The sequence below is a fragment of the Grammomys surdaster genome, unplaced genomic scaffold, assembly GCF_004785775.1.
Source record: "Grammomys surdaster isolate TR1022 unplaced genomic scaffold, NIH_TR_1.0 125767, whole genome shotgun sequence".
In the NCBI taxonomy this organism is placed as follows: Eukaryota; Metazoa; Chordata; class Mammalia; order Rodentia; family Muridae; genus Grammomys; species Grammomys surdaster.
Window position 1 is genome coordinate 1955996 of NW_021620598.1, and position 16276 is coordinate 1972271.

At 50.7% G+C, this 16276-nt stretch overlaps 1 protein-coding gene across 1 annotated transcript in view; it reads right to left on the reverse strand.

The window, feature by feature from the left end:
* The window catches only part of Phf21b (PHD finger protein 21B), a 69728-nt gene that overhangs the window by 20715 nt on the left and 32737 nt on the right, over window positions 1-16276 (reverse strand). Inside the window, exon 3 of the mRNA XM_028788778.1 lies at window positions 766-858. Coding sequence (XP_028644611.1) covers window positions 766-858 — 93 coding nt within the window. The remainder of the gene's footprint in view (window positions 1-765; window positions 859-16276) is intronic.

Consider the following 16276-nt stretch of genomic DNA (forward strand, 5'->3'; position numbering starts at 1 on the left):
AGTGGGCAATAGGAGGTTGCATTAGCTCACAGACAAGGGTCCAAGACAGCTAGCTTAATCCTTGAGCTAGGGGCATCTGTTCAACCCCTTAGCTCCAAGACAGACATACTGTACTCATCTCTGCATCCAGTGGCCCCTAGGCAGGTATGGTACACCTAGTAGGAGCTCACCAAAGCTGAGGCATTGAAAATAAAGGTGCTAGGCAATAATTCCCAGGGGTCTGCTATGTGCTGGGTACATGTATAAGTTCTCCCTGTGACCATCAAGGCCAACAGACACAGCAGAGAGCCATCTGACCCTCTGGTGGAGGAGCCTTTCATCCAAGAGGTAAAGGGGCCAGGTGACTTGCCCAGGATATGGAGTCCATCTGGAGAATCGAGGCTGGCACTGAGGGCCTTCATTCTGTACCTGTACCACTTACCAGGAAAGGTGTTAGTGTAGAGCTCCTCAGACCCTGACTGACTCAACCTCAAGATATACACCGAGTGTGACCAGCACAGGAAAGCACTGAGAGGCAGTTTGCCTGGCAGTATGTGCTCTGGTTGATGCTGGCCAGACTTACTGCTTTACAAAAATTCCTGGCTGTGACCCACTCAAGGATTTCACAGTTTCTCACTGTTTGAAAAGCCAGATTCCTCACTGTGAAAACTCTGAACCAAATGTTTCCCTTAATGAATGGACCGAGGGGATGGAGGAAGGAAGGCACCGCCTGAAGGAAAGCACCCAGAGGTGGTGCTGAGGGGCTGGGGACAGACAGGTGCTTACCTGAGGTAGCACTGCTGCTCCTTGCCCGGCCAACCTCTGCAGGGAGCTGACCTGAGGACCTGTGACAGGCACTGCAGTGGTGGATCCCAAAGTCTGAAAGACAGAGTATGGGATGGTCAGCGTCCAGCACCCAGCCTGGGACCATGGTCTCAGAAACGACAAAATCCACTCTTGCTTTCTATATGCCACTGGAAACTCGAGAGTGAGAAAAAGAAAGACATTGTCCAGAACACAGACAACCATACTGCATCCTGATGTCCCGTTTACAATGAAGTTTCTATACCTCCAGACAAAATGCACATGTACAAGTGTGTGCGTGTGCACACGGCAGATATATTCCTGACTGGCCTTGAACTTGTCTTAGTTGAGGTTGACTCTGAACTTTGTATCTCTCTGCCTCCACTTCCCAAGTGCTGGAACTGTCAGGCATAGTGGTACACGCCTTTAATCCCAGGACTCAGGCCGTAGAAGAAGGAGGATCTCTATGGGTTTAAGGCCAGTCTAGTCTACAATGGGGGTGCAGATCTACACAGAGAGACCCTGTCTAAACAAAACCAAAAATGAAACAAAAAACTGGGGTGTGGTGGCACGAACTTATAATCTCAGCACTGGGGAGACAGATAAAGGTAGCTCCCTGCAGCTCCCTAGCTAGCAAGCCTCATCAAATGAGCAAGTTCCAGGTCCCAGTGAGAGACACTGTCTCAAAACCCAGGGCAGAAGTTGACACACATGAACATCCACACGCACACATGCTCTGAGGACTGTCTGCCTGTCACTGTGGGCTCCACACCACTGCAATATGTAGAAGCTGTCTTGTCCCAGCACAGCTACCAGCTGATGTAACTGGGGCAGCTTGCTCAGACCCACAGAGGTGGGAGCCAGGCAGGGGTGACCATTCCATTAACATGCCTCCAGGAGATTCCTGGGAACCAGAGGCCTGCCTGAAGAAAGCTGCCACACTCCAGCAGGCTCTGCCATGCCAAGGCCTACATCTCACACCACTGTTTCCTTAGTGGGGTTCTCCCCATGAATGGCTGTGTGAGGGTTGGGCCCTGAAACTCTTGGGAGTGAGCGAAGGACCTACTTCTCCCAGGGCCTTCTGACTAAGATGCCTATAACGAGGCTGCTGTTGCCCATGAGGCACAGAGCACCCTTCCATGTGTCTCTCTGAGCCCCGATGCACTTGCTGTGGCCAGCTGCTCTGACTTTTATGCTGGGCATGAGGGGTCTCAGGGTCCATTTCTGGGGCCACTTCTCTCAGAATCCACCTTGGTACACTATTTCCAAGTAGATCCTTCAGCTCTGGGTGTTTGTTTGGCTGCGTCTGTCCTGTAAGCACTGACACACCATACTTTATTCAGAAAGCCTTCATTTCTGCTTCAGCCCTCTTTCCTGACTGTGACAGGGACAGCTTCTGACTGTCACCTTAGTGATTTACACTCAGAGAAGAGGAGGGATGGACAGTCAAGAGAGTGAAGGACGGCTGAGGTTTGCCCAAGGTTTGCCCGAGACCCAGATCCTCCAGAGAGACAACGACAGGGATAGCTGTGCTTCCATTCTGTGCTTGATTCTAAGTTACTGCACAAACGGCTGTGTATTGGGGGTGGGGGTCCTGCAGGCCGTGGGAGGTTTGCATCGAAGAGCCTACTGGGTGATTCCATCAAGATCGTGACTGACTTTACTCAACCTCACAGCTGTGTGACCACTGCCTGGATTAGGGTGTCCGGTCTGTTCTTTAGAGAAAACTAAAATATAAGATGCCTTTAAGTAAGTACAGTGTGCCCTGAGTCAAGCACTTGTGGGGACAGGTTCTGTACTGTACTGTGAGAGCATGGCCTGAAGCACCAGAGTCCTGACAGTTCTCAGTCTAAGTCCACAGTCTCCATGCTTCTGTAGAAAGTCAGTAGCATACACTTTGTTAACAGGGTGCCAGTATCATATAACCTGGCGGGAGTCCTCTCAGAATATCCCTGTCACCTCTCACAGATGGCCCGTCCTCTGCCAATGCTGCACAGACTGTGCGTGCGCTCTCCTCGGCCCGGAAGCTCACACAGGCATCCACCCTTCCACAGCCTCATAAAACGCTCATTAATAAGTGGGAAGGCATTTTGTCTGCGACGAGCTGACCTCTCTGCTCCACGCCAGAATTTATCGATACAACAGAAGCAGTTGCTTCAGAGGTTGGATCACTTAGAGCCGCACTTCTGTCAAGATAAATGAGCTGCTGATGACGACATTTATAGCTCTGAGCATTTTAATAGGGAGAAAAGGGGCCATAAAAGTCAAAGATAACTTTCCTGCATTAGCTCGGTCCCACAGGCAGTCTGGGAGAGGCCGAGGAGAAGCCAGCACATGGACAGGAGGCAGGTTCAGGCAGGCCCTTCGATGTTCAGGGCAGAAGCTCCTGTGGCTTCAGAAAAGCTTGTCTTTCTTTGGTGAATGTTTCCAAGTGTCATGGAGATTCTCCTGAGGAGCTTTGGTAGGCAGGAATGAGGGAACGTAGGTGCACTGTAGCATCAGTTACACGAAGCCACTTAGTGTTTCTTGCTGATGTCCCCAATGGCCACAAAAGGATTCTTGATACTTGGGCCATAAATGGAGTGACTCTGTGGGGTGGGCACTGCACAGCCTTGGGGTGAGGTGAGAGTAGGAAGTGTGTGTGAGAGAGAAACATCACCCCAGGACTAAATAGGACCGAGGGCAGCCTGGAATAAACCCATCTTGACGACCTCCTTTGGAAAGGTCTATGTGTGAAAGGCTGGGTCCCAGGGTGGTGTTGTCTGGGGTGGGGGTTGCTGTTGACCTGCAGAAGGTGGGGCTCAGCGGGCAGTCCTTAAATTTGGGGACACAACCTAATGGGGCTGTGGGACCCTTTCTTTCCCTCTTCCATTTGTGCTCTGTTTCCTGGTCATATGGTATACGCTTAGCTCCATTATGTACTCTACAAGCTCTCAGAGGCCCAAAGCCATCTTGGACCTAAGTGTCCAGAGCCATGGGCTAGATAACCCCATCCTCTTACAAGTTATCTTGGGTACTTCATGACAGTGACACAAAGCTGAGAAACACGCCCTTTGGCCAGCTGCATCTGCATTGCCTTCTCACCTCTAAGTCTACATGCCTGTCCCCAACACAAGTACAACATATTAGGGGCCCACCGCAACCTACGGGTGGATAGAGGGCTTCTGGCCTGAGGCTCTTTAGTACCTCCACCAAAAACCTAACGCTTCCTCCTAAGTCCAAGCTGGGGATACAGCTGGAGCCAGTGTGCTAAGCCGAAGCCAGCATGAGCCCTCTGGGGGAAAGGGTTTCCATCTCACCTGCCTCCGTCCCACTGATGTGGCCAGCTTGGCTCTCATCTCTGTGGCCATCAACGCCTCCTTTGCACCCAATATTCCTGCACTTTCCAACCTCTCACGGCTTCTGTGCAGCCCCTCTCCAAGCCCCAAACCAGTGCAACTCTTAATGACAATACACAAAACCCTATTTTGTTCTAGTGGACAAGAGGATCCCTGTGAGGGTGGACGATTGACCAAACACACTGTGTGTGGAATCCTCCCCCAGACTCTCAAAGATCTTCTCTTCACTTTTCCCTCCAAACTCTAGGCGGCTCACACTGCTTTGAGTGGTACATGGGACTTCAGAAGTCACACTGGCAAGGCCATCACATAAGAAGCTTTTTGACAGAAGCCAGAAGGGGTCACCATAGCAACGGCCACCACAACATCCAGACTGGCCAGGGAATGCTGGGGTCAGGGAATGTCTGCAGTGTGAGTAAGTGGCTTTGAGCTGCCTTCCAGGGACACATGGCATGATGTCCTGCTCATGACTTCAGAGCGCTGAGTTCCATGATTCCACAAGGGCCCAGCACCAATGACTGCTCTGTTCTATGAGTCACCAGAGAAACACATCTTCCAGATGAATTCCAGTCCCTAAGTCACAGGCTAGTCGGGAGGCCCAAGGGCCAGAGCCACAGACAGCAGCTTAGAGGTCATAGGACTCAAGTTCCTTGAAAATTTTTATATGCTAAGATGGCAGAGCCCAGGAGAGTAAATTCTAGAACAGAGGCTTGATGGTTCTCAAGCTTCTTAAGGCTTTGACCCGTTACTACAGTTCCTAACAATGTGGTAAACCCAACCATAAAATTACTTTCATTGCTACTTAATAACTGTAATTTCACTATTGTTATGAATCATAATGTAAATATCTGTGTTTTCCAATGCTCTTAGGTGACCCCAGTGAAAAGGCCGTTCAACAACCCCCAGGGGGTTGAGGCCCACAGGCTGAGAACTGCCACTCTAGAAGGTCACACCTGGAAACACACACAACCTTGCTCTTTGTGTATAGTTGTGTAAACAGAGGTTCTGCTGGTGGAAGATGTTTCCTTAGGCACATCAGTAAGCCAAATCTCAGAGTCAGGAAACCTAACCTGTGTGATAACTTACGTGACAGGGCTGTCTGTGCTCACAGAGGAAGCTGGGCCTACCCGCCCTCAGAATGCACTCTCTCCCTGCATCTGGGAAGACTTAGGCTCATGTGACCTCTCAGCTACTAATAGACACATCCCAGAAATGGAGACCAGTTGTTGAGAGTTGTTCTCAGATGGTGTGGGAAGGAAAACCCAGTTTTTCTAACAAGATGCTAGGGTGGGTTGGCCAGAGAAAACAGGGAAGGACCAGCTCAAGCTAAGGCTCTGGATGCTAGTCTCCATCCTGCCGAGGTTCCTAAATACTTCCTGGGGAGGTGGTACAAAGTGTGTGATGGTGGAGATGGAGGAGCCAAGATGGAATTGGGGTGAGGCCAGGTCACATGACTGGCCCTTCAGAGCTCAGATTCATTATATGTGCAGTAGGCCCATGGACCATTGTCACACCCGGCGCATAGATGAAGGTTACTGTCTCTTGGGCCATCTGACCCCTCTGGCTTGTATCACATGGTTTTGACCATGGTGCTTCAAGTAAGGACATGAGTGCCCCTCAGGGTCGAGCCTAGGATAGCAATGGGTCACAGAGTCAGACATCTGCCTGCATCCCAGCTTCCCTGCACGACTTGGGACTGGATCCCGAACAGTTAATATGCCAGCACGTTCCATATAACCTTAGTCAATCTGTTGAGGGGGAGGTGCCAGGCACAGGGCACTGGGGTCTGAGCCCAGGATGTTCACTGGCTGTGGCTCCCAGGATGTCAGGGACAGAACCTCCAAATCTCTGATTCTCTAGCTGGTCCCTGGCTGTTTAGGATAACCCCTGCTTAGATGGCTTTAGCCAGGGTCTGACTTTCTATGCCCAGTGCAGCTCATTCAACCTTCTGGCTGGGTGGGAGGAAGATGTAGAGCCGAGTGGAGGATGGTTGCTTTCTTACCTCCGCTCCATGTGGCCCAGCCTTGGCGGACACAGCCAGAGTGCAGCGGTTTAATTGCATGTGGGTTGTGATTTCCCCGCATTCTTACAGAACTGCTGTGATATGTGACTCAGATAACAACATCAGTAGCGGCTAATAAATATTAATATAACATAAGCACCGCTTTGACTGTCATGGGAACTAGCTTGTTATTCACAGATGAAACTCAATGGTTGCCTTTATCACTGTTGGCAGGAAAGAGCCACTCGCAAACAATGCTGCTGGCACAAGTTTCTGGGCCTGGCCCCTGCACTACAACTTGGGTGTCCCCGCTCCTGTTTCCTAGACACAGAGCCTCCACTAGCCTCAGGTTGATGGGTACTCCCTGAAGTCTTCACAGATACCCAGAGAAATCCACAAAATGTCCTGCCTCTCCCAGCCCACTGCTCAGCCATGCACGACAGTGACAGTCAGGACCAATGCCAGGTGCACCAACTTGAAGGTGCATTTCCATCCAGTGACAGTGCAGTCACTCTATATAGCCTTGTCCCCAACTTGAAGAAGCAAGTACCGTCTTCCTGTTACCAGGACCAGAGAGGAGGGTGGGAGGCATTTGCATACTTGGCAATGAGCCATTGCAACATCTCTACTGTCCTGGGTCCTGAGGACCAGTGTGTACCACACGCCATGTACTGACCAAGAGGAGAGGTGGAGGGAGGGAACCATGCAGGTGTGAGGGGGTCGTGAAGCTGACCAACCAGAAGACAGCAGGCCAGGACTAAGGCTCCCCCTATGCATACACTGTACTGCATCCATGAAGCCCAGGACAGTACCACTGTCCCTAGGTGGGGAGATAATGTCACCGAGGATATTCGAATGCTCCCAGCAGCCAGAGGAATTAGTCAGACTCAGCCATTGTCCCCGGAGAGTCTTTAACACACATCTCATCATGGCTGCTACACCACGGGACTACATGCGGTTTGGTGACATGCAGCCAGGACAGCTAGAGAGGGGTGAGGGAGGCAGCAACCATGAAGGACTCTGAGGACTCTGAGTCCCCACAGGGCTCTGAGCAAAGGAGAACTGAAGTACTCCTGTGCTCGCTCACCAGGAGCTAATCACAGGGAGGCCTTCTGCATTGAACAACTGGAAACAAGCATGGGGAGACAGAGAGCAGGAAGGCTTCCTGGAGGAGGTGGTGTCTGGGCTGGACCTTTAAAGTTGGGACAGAATGTTCCAAATGGGCAGTAGATGAAGTTCACAGGAACCAGAAGGGAGGACAGAGAAGCCATCAGCAGGGGCACCTGGGAATCAGTAGGAAGGAAGGTGGCAGAGAAGAGGCACATGCAGAGGTTCTGTCTCTGGGGGCCTTGAATGTCATACCCAGGAGCTTGGTCACTCTGGGAAGTGACAGAGCACGTCTTAGCTAATATAGCTGGATCAGAGACCCTGTGTGTATAACGCTACGTTTGTGCCAGGGCCACCAACACCCAAGGGCAGCCAAAGGGTTGGGGTCTCATCCCTTTAATACAATAGATGCCAGCTAGCTGCCTCCCTGGCTTGCTGGAAGGCCATAACAAGGCGGGCAGTGGGCGGGGCAGGGTGTGCAGATGGCACACCGTGGTCTACAGACCCATCTGGACCTTTGCACTCTCTCCTGCTGGGGACAGTTTTCCCATGAGGTCCTTCCCTGCCCTGCAGCCTGCTCTCTTCCAGGATGCTAAGGATAACCCCCCAGTGCAGGGCAGGTGCCAAGCACTAGCTGCGTCTTGGACTCTCAGGGAACTGCCAGACTGTTAAACTATACCTTCAAGGCAAGAGCTCTCGGAAAACTGGACCCTTCACATCTTGGGAAGGGGTCACTTGCTATAGCTATGAGAAGAAGGTGACCGGGGACAGTGACACCTGGCCTCCGTGGCTCAGCTGCCAGTGCAGGTGGCCTGTGGAGCTGGTGACCCTGTCTGAGACTTGGTCAGCTAGGAGTACCCCAGGCCACTCCAACAATTGCAGGGACCCTTTCAGAGGGCAGTTGTCAATCAGATGAGAAACACTAGAGGCTATACACTCGGCTGACATCGGAAATACCCTTTTTGCAGCACTGGGGTAGCGGAGGAGCTTAATTAACTTGAAAGGATGTAATTTTATGCTATTTAGTACAAATGCACACTCTAAATGGCATTGCACTCTAAAGATCAGGGGCTGTGAACGGTGGGGGAGGGGGAAAACATGGCCAGAGGATCCTGGCAAACACAGGAGTGGGGGGTTGGTGCATTCTGCAAACTTCCGCATGTAAATGGAAACCTCTGAAGTGACACAGAGCCAAAGAAGGCAGCCAGGACAACTGTAGCTGAAAGGGCTTCGTCCCTCTCAGCTCCCCTGAGAAATCCAAAGCATCTTGGGAAGGGAATTGGACTCTGGCTTCTAGGGGGGCAGCAGGACGCTCCCATCCTCCTTGTCCACCTGCTGTGGGACCTACCTCACCCTTCCTGATGGTACTGCTGGGATGAGACATTACCTTCTCTTCTTCTCTAAGAGAAACTAAGACAAGTGTGTGTCCAGACTCGCAAAAGCTTGGGGGCTTGGGCAGGAATGACCCAGAGGAAGGGGTGGAGCCTGGAACCTCTATGGAAGGACCTTGGAGTTAGTTTCCCACTCCTCGTCCCCAGAATACACAGCAACATGTTACATTGATGAGTGGGGATGAATGACAGCCCTGGATCCTAGAGAATAGGAAATGACATGGACCATGGATGGTGGGGGCCTCTCCTTCCTGTGTTCCTGGACCCAGCATTGCTTGGGCCTCAGGGCCCAACATCCATACTAGGGTTTTGGCGTTTTTGGACATAACCAAGCCTGTGTCCTTATAACATGTCCCAGAACGAGGATGTATGCTAGGCCCCGCACATAATAAACAGGCACTCAGAAGATCCAATGTCCACCTGCAACCACTGACACACCTTTCAATGACCATGGCATCTCCATCCAGTGAGATACGCTTGCTAGTACCATGGGAAGGCCTGTTAGGTGAACCTGTCTGGAGAGGACCCCCGGAGTAAGGAAACACAGAGCCTACCTTTAAGTGGCTTGTGGTAGGTACCCCCAGGGTCCCTGGTCCCTGGTTGGGTGGTAACTACCTGGATGGAGACATTAGCCTACATTTACTAGGTTGCATGTCCAGCCCTGTGCCTCTCACTGGACCTTGTGGCTTGTACCTCATTTTTAAAATGTTGACCCTTTCTTTGGAGACAGGGTGTGGTTCACCTTATAGCATCCCACGCCTCGGTGCCCAGGGCTCACCATGCTGCTTTGGCTGAGGCTATGCTTGAACATTCCAGAAGGCTGGGATGCTCTAGGCCAGTGTTTCTCAATCTTCTTAATGCTGTGACCCTTTAATACTGTGGTGACCCCCAACTATAGAATCATTTCTGTTGTTACTTCATAGCTGTAATTTTGGTACTGTTATGAATAATAATATAAATATCTGTGTTTTCTGATGCTCTTAGGTGACCTCTATAAAAGGGTTGTTAACCCTAAAGGGTTTGCTGCCCATGGGTTGAGAACTGCTTCTGTAAGCTATTCCCTGGTTTCTGTTAGGAATGTCCTTATAGGACTCGACTCATCTCCGCTGTGCTCAGAGCCACAGAGCCTCAGGCTGCATGCTCCAGGTGACCTTTCAGTGCCCATCCCAGAAGAGTTTTCAGGGCACATCAACTGTGAAGCTGAGGCCCCTAGGTATACCAGCAGGACATATCACAGGCTGGCAGGTGCCTAGTTTGTTTTAAGTGAGGGATATGGAGGGATTTCTGATAAAGGTAGCAGGAAGGTGGCACAAGGTGGCCAGAAGTCACACACTGCTTCCTAAGGGTCCCAGTGGCACTGTGTGGCAGGTGACTTATGGGAGGGACAATCCCGAATCCCATCTGTGGCTTGTTCCCCTCGAAGTGATGGCCCCTCCCTGACCATGGGACACTTGCCCCTTTGGTATGGAATGCTGGGCAGCCAATGTGCCCGTGGGGCTGGAGAATCGTGGGCCACAGGTTCTCCAGCAGGCATCCAGGAGGGACTCCAGGCCCAGCAGGATGAACTGTGTCTCCAACCCCAGCCATGTGAGAGGCTGAGGCGTGAGTGTGGAGGAACTCAAGGAGAATTCAAGGCCAGCCCAGCTTGTTAGTGACTCAAGAACAACAGAGAAACAAATGCAGGACTGGGGGGATGAAAAGGGAGGAGGGAGAAAGAGAAGGTGAGGTTGGGGGAGGGAAGGCGGTAGGGATTGTGTGTATGACCAAGAGATTAAAGTTAGACAAAGAGGCAGAAACCTCCTGGCAGAGGTAGGGCCCAGAGGTGCTGGGTGTTGGGGTCAGAAAAGTGTCCTCTGCCTGAATACTGCCTTCTTAAGAGTGGCTAGATTGGAGGACATCACCAGGGCACTCTGGGTACAGGCACATCAGGACAGGAGACCCTGGAGTCAGGGCTTGACAGCCCAAGGCCCATGTGCCAAAGTTTCAGTCTCCTTGGCATCTCTTCTACAGACACCAGCGTCCTCACGTCTCCCGGCTCACCCTCACTTCCTCTCAAACTGTGGGATGTCAGAGCACTCTGAGCTCAGTGGCTCCCTAGGTCCCCCTAGGAGATGGGGTAGTCCCTGCCTTCACCAAGGCCTGCTGGGAGCATGGAATGGGTGTGGGGTTGGCCTGCTCAGCTTAAGAGGTCATTTGTTTACACTAATACCTGCACTACACATAAACACCCCTTCTGAGGGAGGAAAACCTTACCATGGGGATACTCCAGTCGCCTGTCCTGATATGCCACTCCAGGCCAGTCAGTAGCCATAGGCCTGTGGCTTGGAGGCCTGTCATTATGGGTGTGGAGCTGGCACTAATCACTCAGACTTCCCATGCCTAGGCTTTCCCCATTTCAACCCAGGGACCGTTGTGTGCTCAGGGTGTCTTCTCACAGTGTCTGATATACACCCAGAACTAGAAGGACCTAAAAGCCTGAGCTGTCACCAGAGTGAAGCTGTAGGACATCATGGCTCAGGCAACCCTTGATGAAGCCATTTAACCTCCAAAGCCTCTGTTTTCCCCATCTATAAAATGGGGTTGTGCTGGTTTTATAAGGGGAATTTGTGAGGTGGAATGAGGCTGGTGTCAGCTGAGGACAAGGTGGCTCTGCCTGGCTTTATCCTTTTGTGGCAGGAAGCCCAGGCCTCATGCAAGCTGGACTGTGCAGCCATGTGTGTGTCAAGATGTTATAATGCCAGTATGGCATGACTGCCCTCAGGGGACACAGCACCCCACTGTCTCTATGCAGCTTTGTGAGAATGTTAGCATTCCTAATTAGAAACGTGATGAAAATGAACATCAGATCCCGAGTTGTCTAGACTGAAAGAGAAAAGAGACCCAGGCTCAGTACCTGCAGTGACAGACACACATATCACATGACCACCTTCTCTAATGAGATAGTGGCAGCACTCTGTCTGAGAGCTCTGGGGTGAGACTGCAGACCCCTCATGCTGTCCCTGGAGGAGCCTCCCAGCTTGCTGCAAGCAGGGCCCGGAGGAGGTGGCATTGGGAAGCTGCAGCAGCCAGTCCCGTTTATAAGGCACTTCTCCGCTGAAGTCCGACCGACGGGACACAATGCCAGTCCATGTCTGTGACCCTTATCAGGTTCTGATTGGGCTGAAGAGATGGCTCAGTGGTTAAGAGCACCAACTGCTCTTCCAGAGGTCCTGAGTTCAATTCCCAGCAACCACATGGTGGCTCACAACCCTCTGTCATGGGATCTGATGCCCTCTTCTGGTGTGTCTAAAGAGAGCAATGGTATACTCATATACATAAAATGAATAAATATATCTTTAAAAAAAAGAATAAGGCTCTGATTGCCTCCTGACCGTCTGTTCTTGAGTTCTCTCCATGTGACACCCCACCTGAATGTCCTCACCTCCCAGCACCTGGCACCTGCTAGCACTTGGTCTGTGCACTAGGTATAATACACGCTGTTTGAAAGGCGGTAAGGGAAAAAGCAAAAATCTCATTACTATTTTAAAACATTAATTACACGTTGGGAATGATAGTACTGGGGACATGCTGGTTATGTATCATTGCAGTCAGTTGTCCCGGTTCTTTTTACTCCTCTCAGGGGCTGATGAGGCAGTGCACAGGGGTTTTCTGAGGTAATGGGAAGATTCCCTATCTCATCTCCACGGGGGTGTGAGTTACCTGTATGCCTTGCGACTGTCAAAACTCATCAGGCGGTACAATTAAGATATGTGAATTTCAAATGTATGTAAATTATATATCAAAGAAGAAATTACACATTAAAAAAGTCAAGCGCCAGTTACAGCTCCATTTTAGAAAGGCAGAGTCCTGGGGGGTGGGGGGAGCTGGGGGAAGCACCCATGGGGTGAGCCTTATCCTATGGGGGCAACCCCAATACTGTCTCCTATAGGAAACCCTGCTGTACTGAAATGGACTAGACAGTCCTGACTATTGGGGCCTGGGAGAGGACCCAGGATGAAGACGTGGAGCAGGAATAGGGTAAGGAGCTCTTGGTAGCACAGGGCGAGTGTTGGAGTTCACAGAGGTTATCCTGCTGTGCACACCCCACTTCACTGATCACCAGTGCAGTCTGAAGGATGGTGCTTGCACAGGAAACCATAGAGAAGGGGAGCTCAGCCCAGGACAGGGAAGGAAGGGGACTTCAGGAACCCGCTCTGGCTCCCAGTCTGGAATACCACAGGTGTAGAGTGGACACTGAGTAAAGCGGTACAGTGTCAAACACAGCACACATCCATCCTGTCCCCTGCCAGGAGCACTTAGGAAGTCCCAGCAGGAAGCCTAAGATAGCTCAGGCAGGCCTGGGGTCAGGGATATTCCTACAGAGACAGACAAGCAGTAGGCCAAGGGCCAGTGGGTACTGTGGGAGCTACATTCTTCATCAGAAGATCCTATTAATCTAGGGTGTAGTAGGAAGAAGGGACAGGAAATCAGGGGTCAGACACCCCAGGGACCACCCTAAAGCCAACAGCTATGTGAGCATTCAGTATGCAAGGCTGCTTCAGATAAGAAGGAGGGTCATCACGCACTTAGCCAAGGCCGGTGTCTATTCCCTTCCCCCTCTAGGGGCAGTATACACTTCAGATATAGGTGGAAGAACATTTATGGAAACTCTGGATACTCTGGATACTAGGAAGGAAGTTAGCAGGAGCCCCATAGGATCCAAAGAAGTAGATAAAGTCAACCAATAAGGGGTTACCAAGATACAGATTGGTCCTGTCCCCCAACGTGCTCACAACCCAGAGTCAGAGGGTTGGGAACCCAGGTGAACCCTTGACATCCTGAGCCTCAGTCTTTGAACCTGCAAGGTCAGTAATAGGTACAAATACAGAACTGAGTCTTAAATTATCAGCAACCTCTGCCAGGCCATGGGCACTGCGGTCACTAGGCAATGACCCTGTGTATACCTCCTCTTAGCCAGAGGACCCAGGCTGCAGATGGCTCGTTAGGCCTGGTGTGACCCTTTGGCCACCTGAATCATTTTGATCTCCAGACATGAACTGAGATCCCTTCCGTTAGTTTTATTAGCATCTCTCCTCTTCTTCCTGTCTGCTATGAGCATACGTCTTCATCATACCTCGCCAATCTCTTTCCATAATAAGCCAGGATACAACATGTGTGCGTAAGAATGGAGCTCCATGCACAAGGGGTGCTTCCATCTCAGATTTGGAAGTCTCCAGTTACTGGTGACAACTTGAAGGATAGGTCACACCCTGGAGCCTCAGAGAGGAGGCAAACCACTGGGGCTAGAACATCTTGAGCCCTGTGTGTGCTCTGGAACTCTGGACATCATTTGCTAGGTACTCTGTGAAGGGCAGAAGGTGAGCCCAGCTAGTACCCTCAGCCCTGGTACCTGGAGCCCACAAGTCAGAGAAGAGCCACAAGACCCCAGCCTCACCAGCCCACCTTGTTCTGTTCAGACACAGAACTGGTTGTTTGTCCTGAAATTCTATGAAGAGGCCCAGGACACACCCAGGGCACCAAGCGGACCTGGGTACCTACAGTGTGGTGCCACCTAGCCTCCGAGCTGTGGCAAAGTGCCAGCAGACAGTTGGAGAGCCGCACAGTAAGCAGGGCTGGCTAGGCCATGGCATAAACCACAGATAGTTGTAGGGGAAGATGTGGGAGGTGCACAGGCTGCCTTGAGGACAGAGAAGTGATGCACACACTGGCTGGGGTAGAGATGGGGACACAAGGCTACACTAAGCAGGGCTTTGTTCCAGATCTCTTATGGCCTTATGATGCTTTGAGCGCCTAGGGCTCTTCTGAGGCTGAGGGTTCCCCTCTTGGGGTCCCTGTGTCCTAGGGCATTGAGATTCCCACCCTCTCCATTGACTCACTCCTTCACACTGAACTGTGGGCATCAGCCACTCACTCTATTCTATTCCCTGTTCTATAGATGGAGAAACTGAGGTCCAGCCGAGGCAAGAGCAGAGAGCCTTGAACCACACACACTCACTTTCATACAAGGCAGGGAGAAAGCCATGCACATCTAAGTCAACACCAACTGGTCCTTTTCTTCTCCAGGCATTAATTAGGCACTGACCTGGACCAGCAAGTTGTTCTTCAGTGACAGGGTCCTGAGAGGAGAACCAGAGGATCAGAAAGTAAAGATAGCAAAGACCGGACCAAGAAGTCTTACACAGCTGTGTCTTAGGCCGAGCAAGTTTATTAAGAATTGCAGTGTCTTATATACACTCTGCAGAAGGAAAACATGACAGACTCAGTGGAAAGCTGTCATACAAATGGACAAAGTCAGCAGGAAGCCAGTCAAGCAATGTTACACAAAGGGAACACAGGGTGTCTCAAGTGTGTCATAGATAGAGCTCACAGCAACCTTGGGACTGGTGGCCACAGCCCTTCAGGGGGCAAAAGTTGAGTTTCCAGGATCCAAAGTTGCAGCTTCCCCAGGATCCTGGCCCTAGGCCATTACTAGCTGTGCTGAGCATGTTTCTGGTTTTAGACTAAGAATAACATTCCTTCTCTACATCATCAGAGCCTTAGGGAAAGCCTTGGACAAGTCTGGCTCCCAACAGTTTTCCCCTCTTTTATTTTTTGAGGCCAAATAATTTACTCACGGCTGAGTGTCCAAGAGACTCTGATATTCTCTAAACCAAGAGAGGCCTCTTAATGATGTAAAAGGGTCACTAACATAAGCAGTCTGAGTGTAAAGTTAAAAGGACGTTAATGGATGCCAAAGGGGTTGAGACCCTAGAACTTGTACAGTACATCTTTGGCAGTTTGGATTTCAGTTCCAAACTGAAGGCACCTAAGTCAGTAACTCACTACTTAAGGGTTATGAAATCTAAGAAATCTAAACTAACATTCTCATAATGTCATATTTCCTATAAGTTATTTTTAATTGTGTTCCATTTTTACTTAGATTCACTGTAGCTTAATGGAGCAGCGCAGACGTAGCTAAAGCCAGCATGACGCTGAAAAACATAACTGACGTTGCATAGTTTGTATTGCATCTCCTGAGTGCAACGCTGTAGCTCTTAGACAATTTAACTTTGCCTCTAGATTTTTATCTATACGTTCTTGTGCTGCCAAAGCCAAAGAGGCACCAAAAGCAAGCGAGCGGTGGTGGCTCACACCTTTAATCCCAGCACTCAGGAGGCACAGGCCAACACATCTTCGAGTTTGAGACCAACCTGGTCTACAGATGGGGTTTCAGGATGGCCAGGGCTACATAGAGAAACCCTGTCTAAAACAAAACAACTCCTCCCAAACCCCCCAAACCAAAAGCAAGCTGACTAACAAAATAGGCCCTTGTTGGTTAGGCCCACTGTGGAAACAGCTAGAGACAGTAACAGTGACGGTGGACTATATCACCCAGACTGTAAGCCAAAACAAACCCTTCCTATCACTTGCTGCCACAGCAACAAGAAAAGTAATATACCCAGTCTCCCAAAGTGCTGGGATTACAGCTGTGTACCACCATGTCCAGCCGCTTGTGCTTACTTAATAAACATGCCCTTAACAAACCCTCCTCCACTGCTGATGGGAGTGCAAACTTGTACAACCACTCTGGAAATCGATTTGGCCGTTTCTCAGAAAATTGGGAATAGTGGTATAGCTGGGTCTTGAGGTAGAACTATTCCCAATGTGCTCGCTCT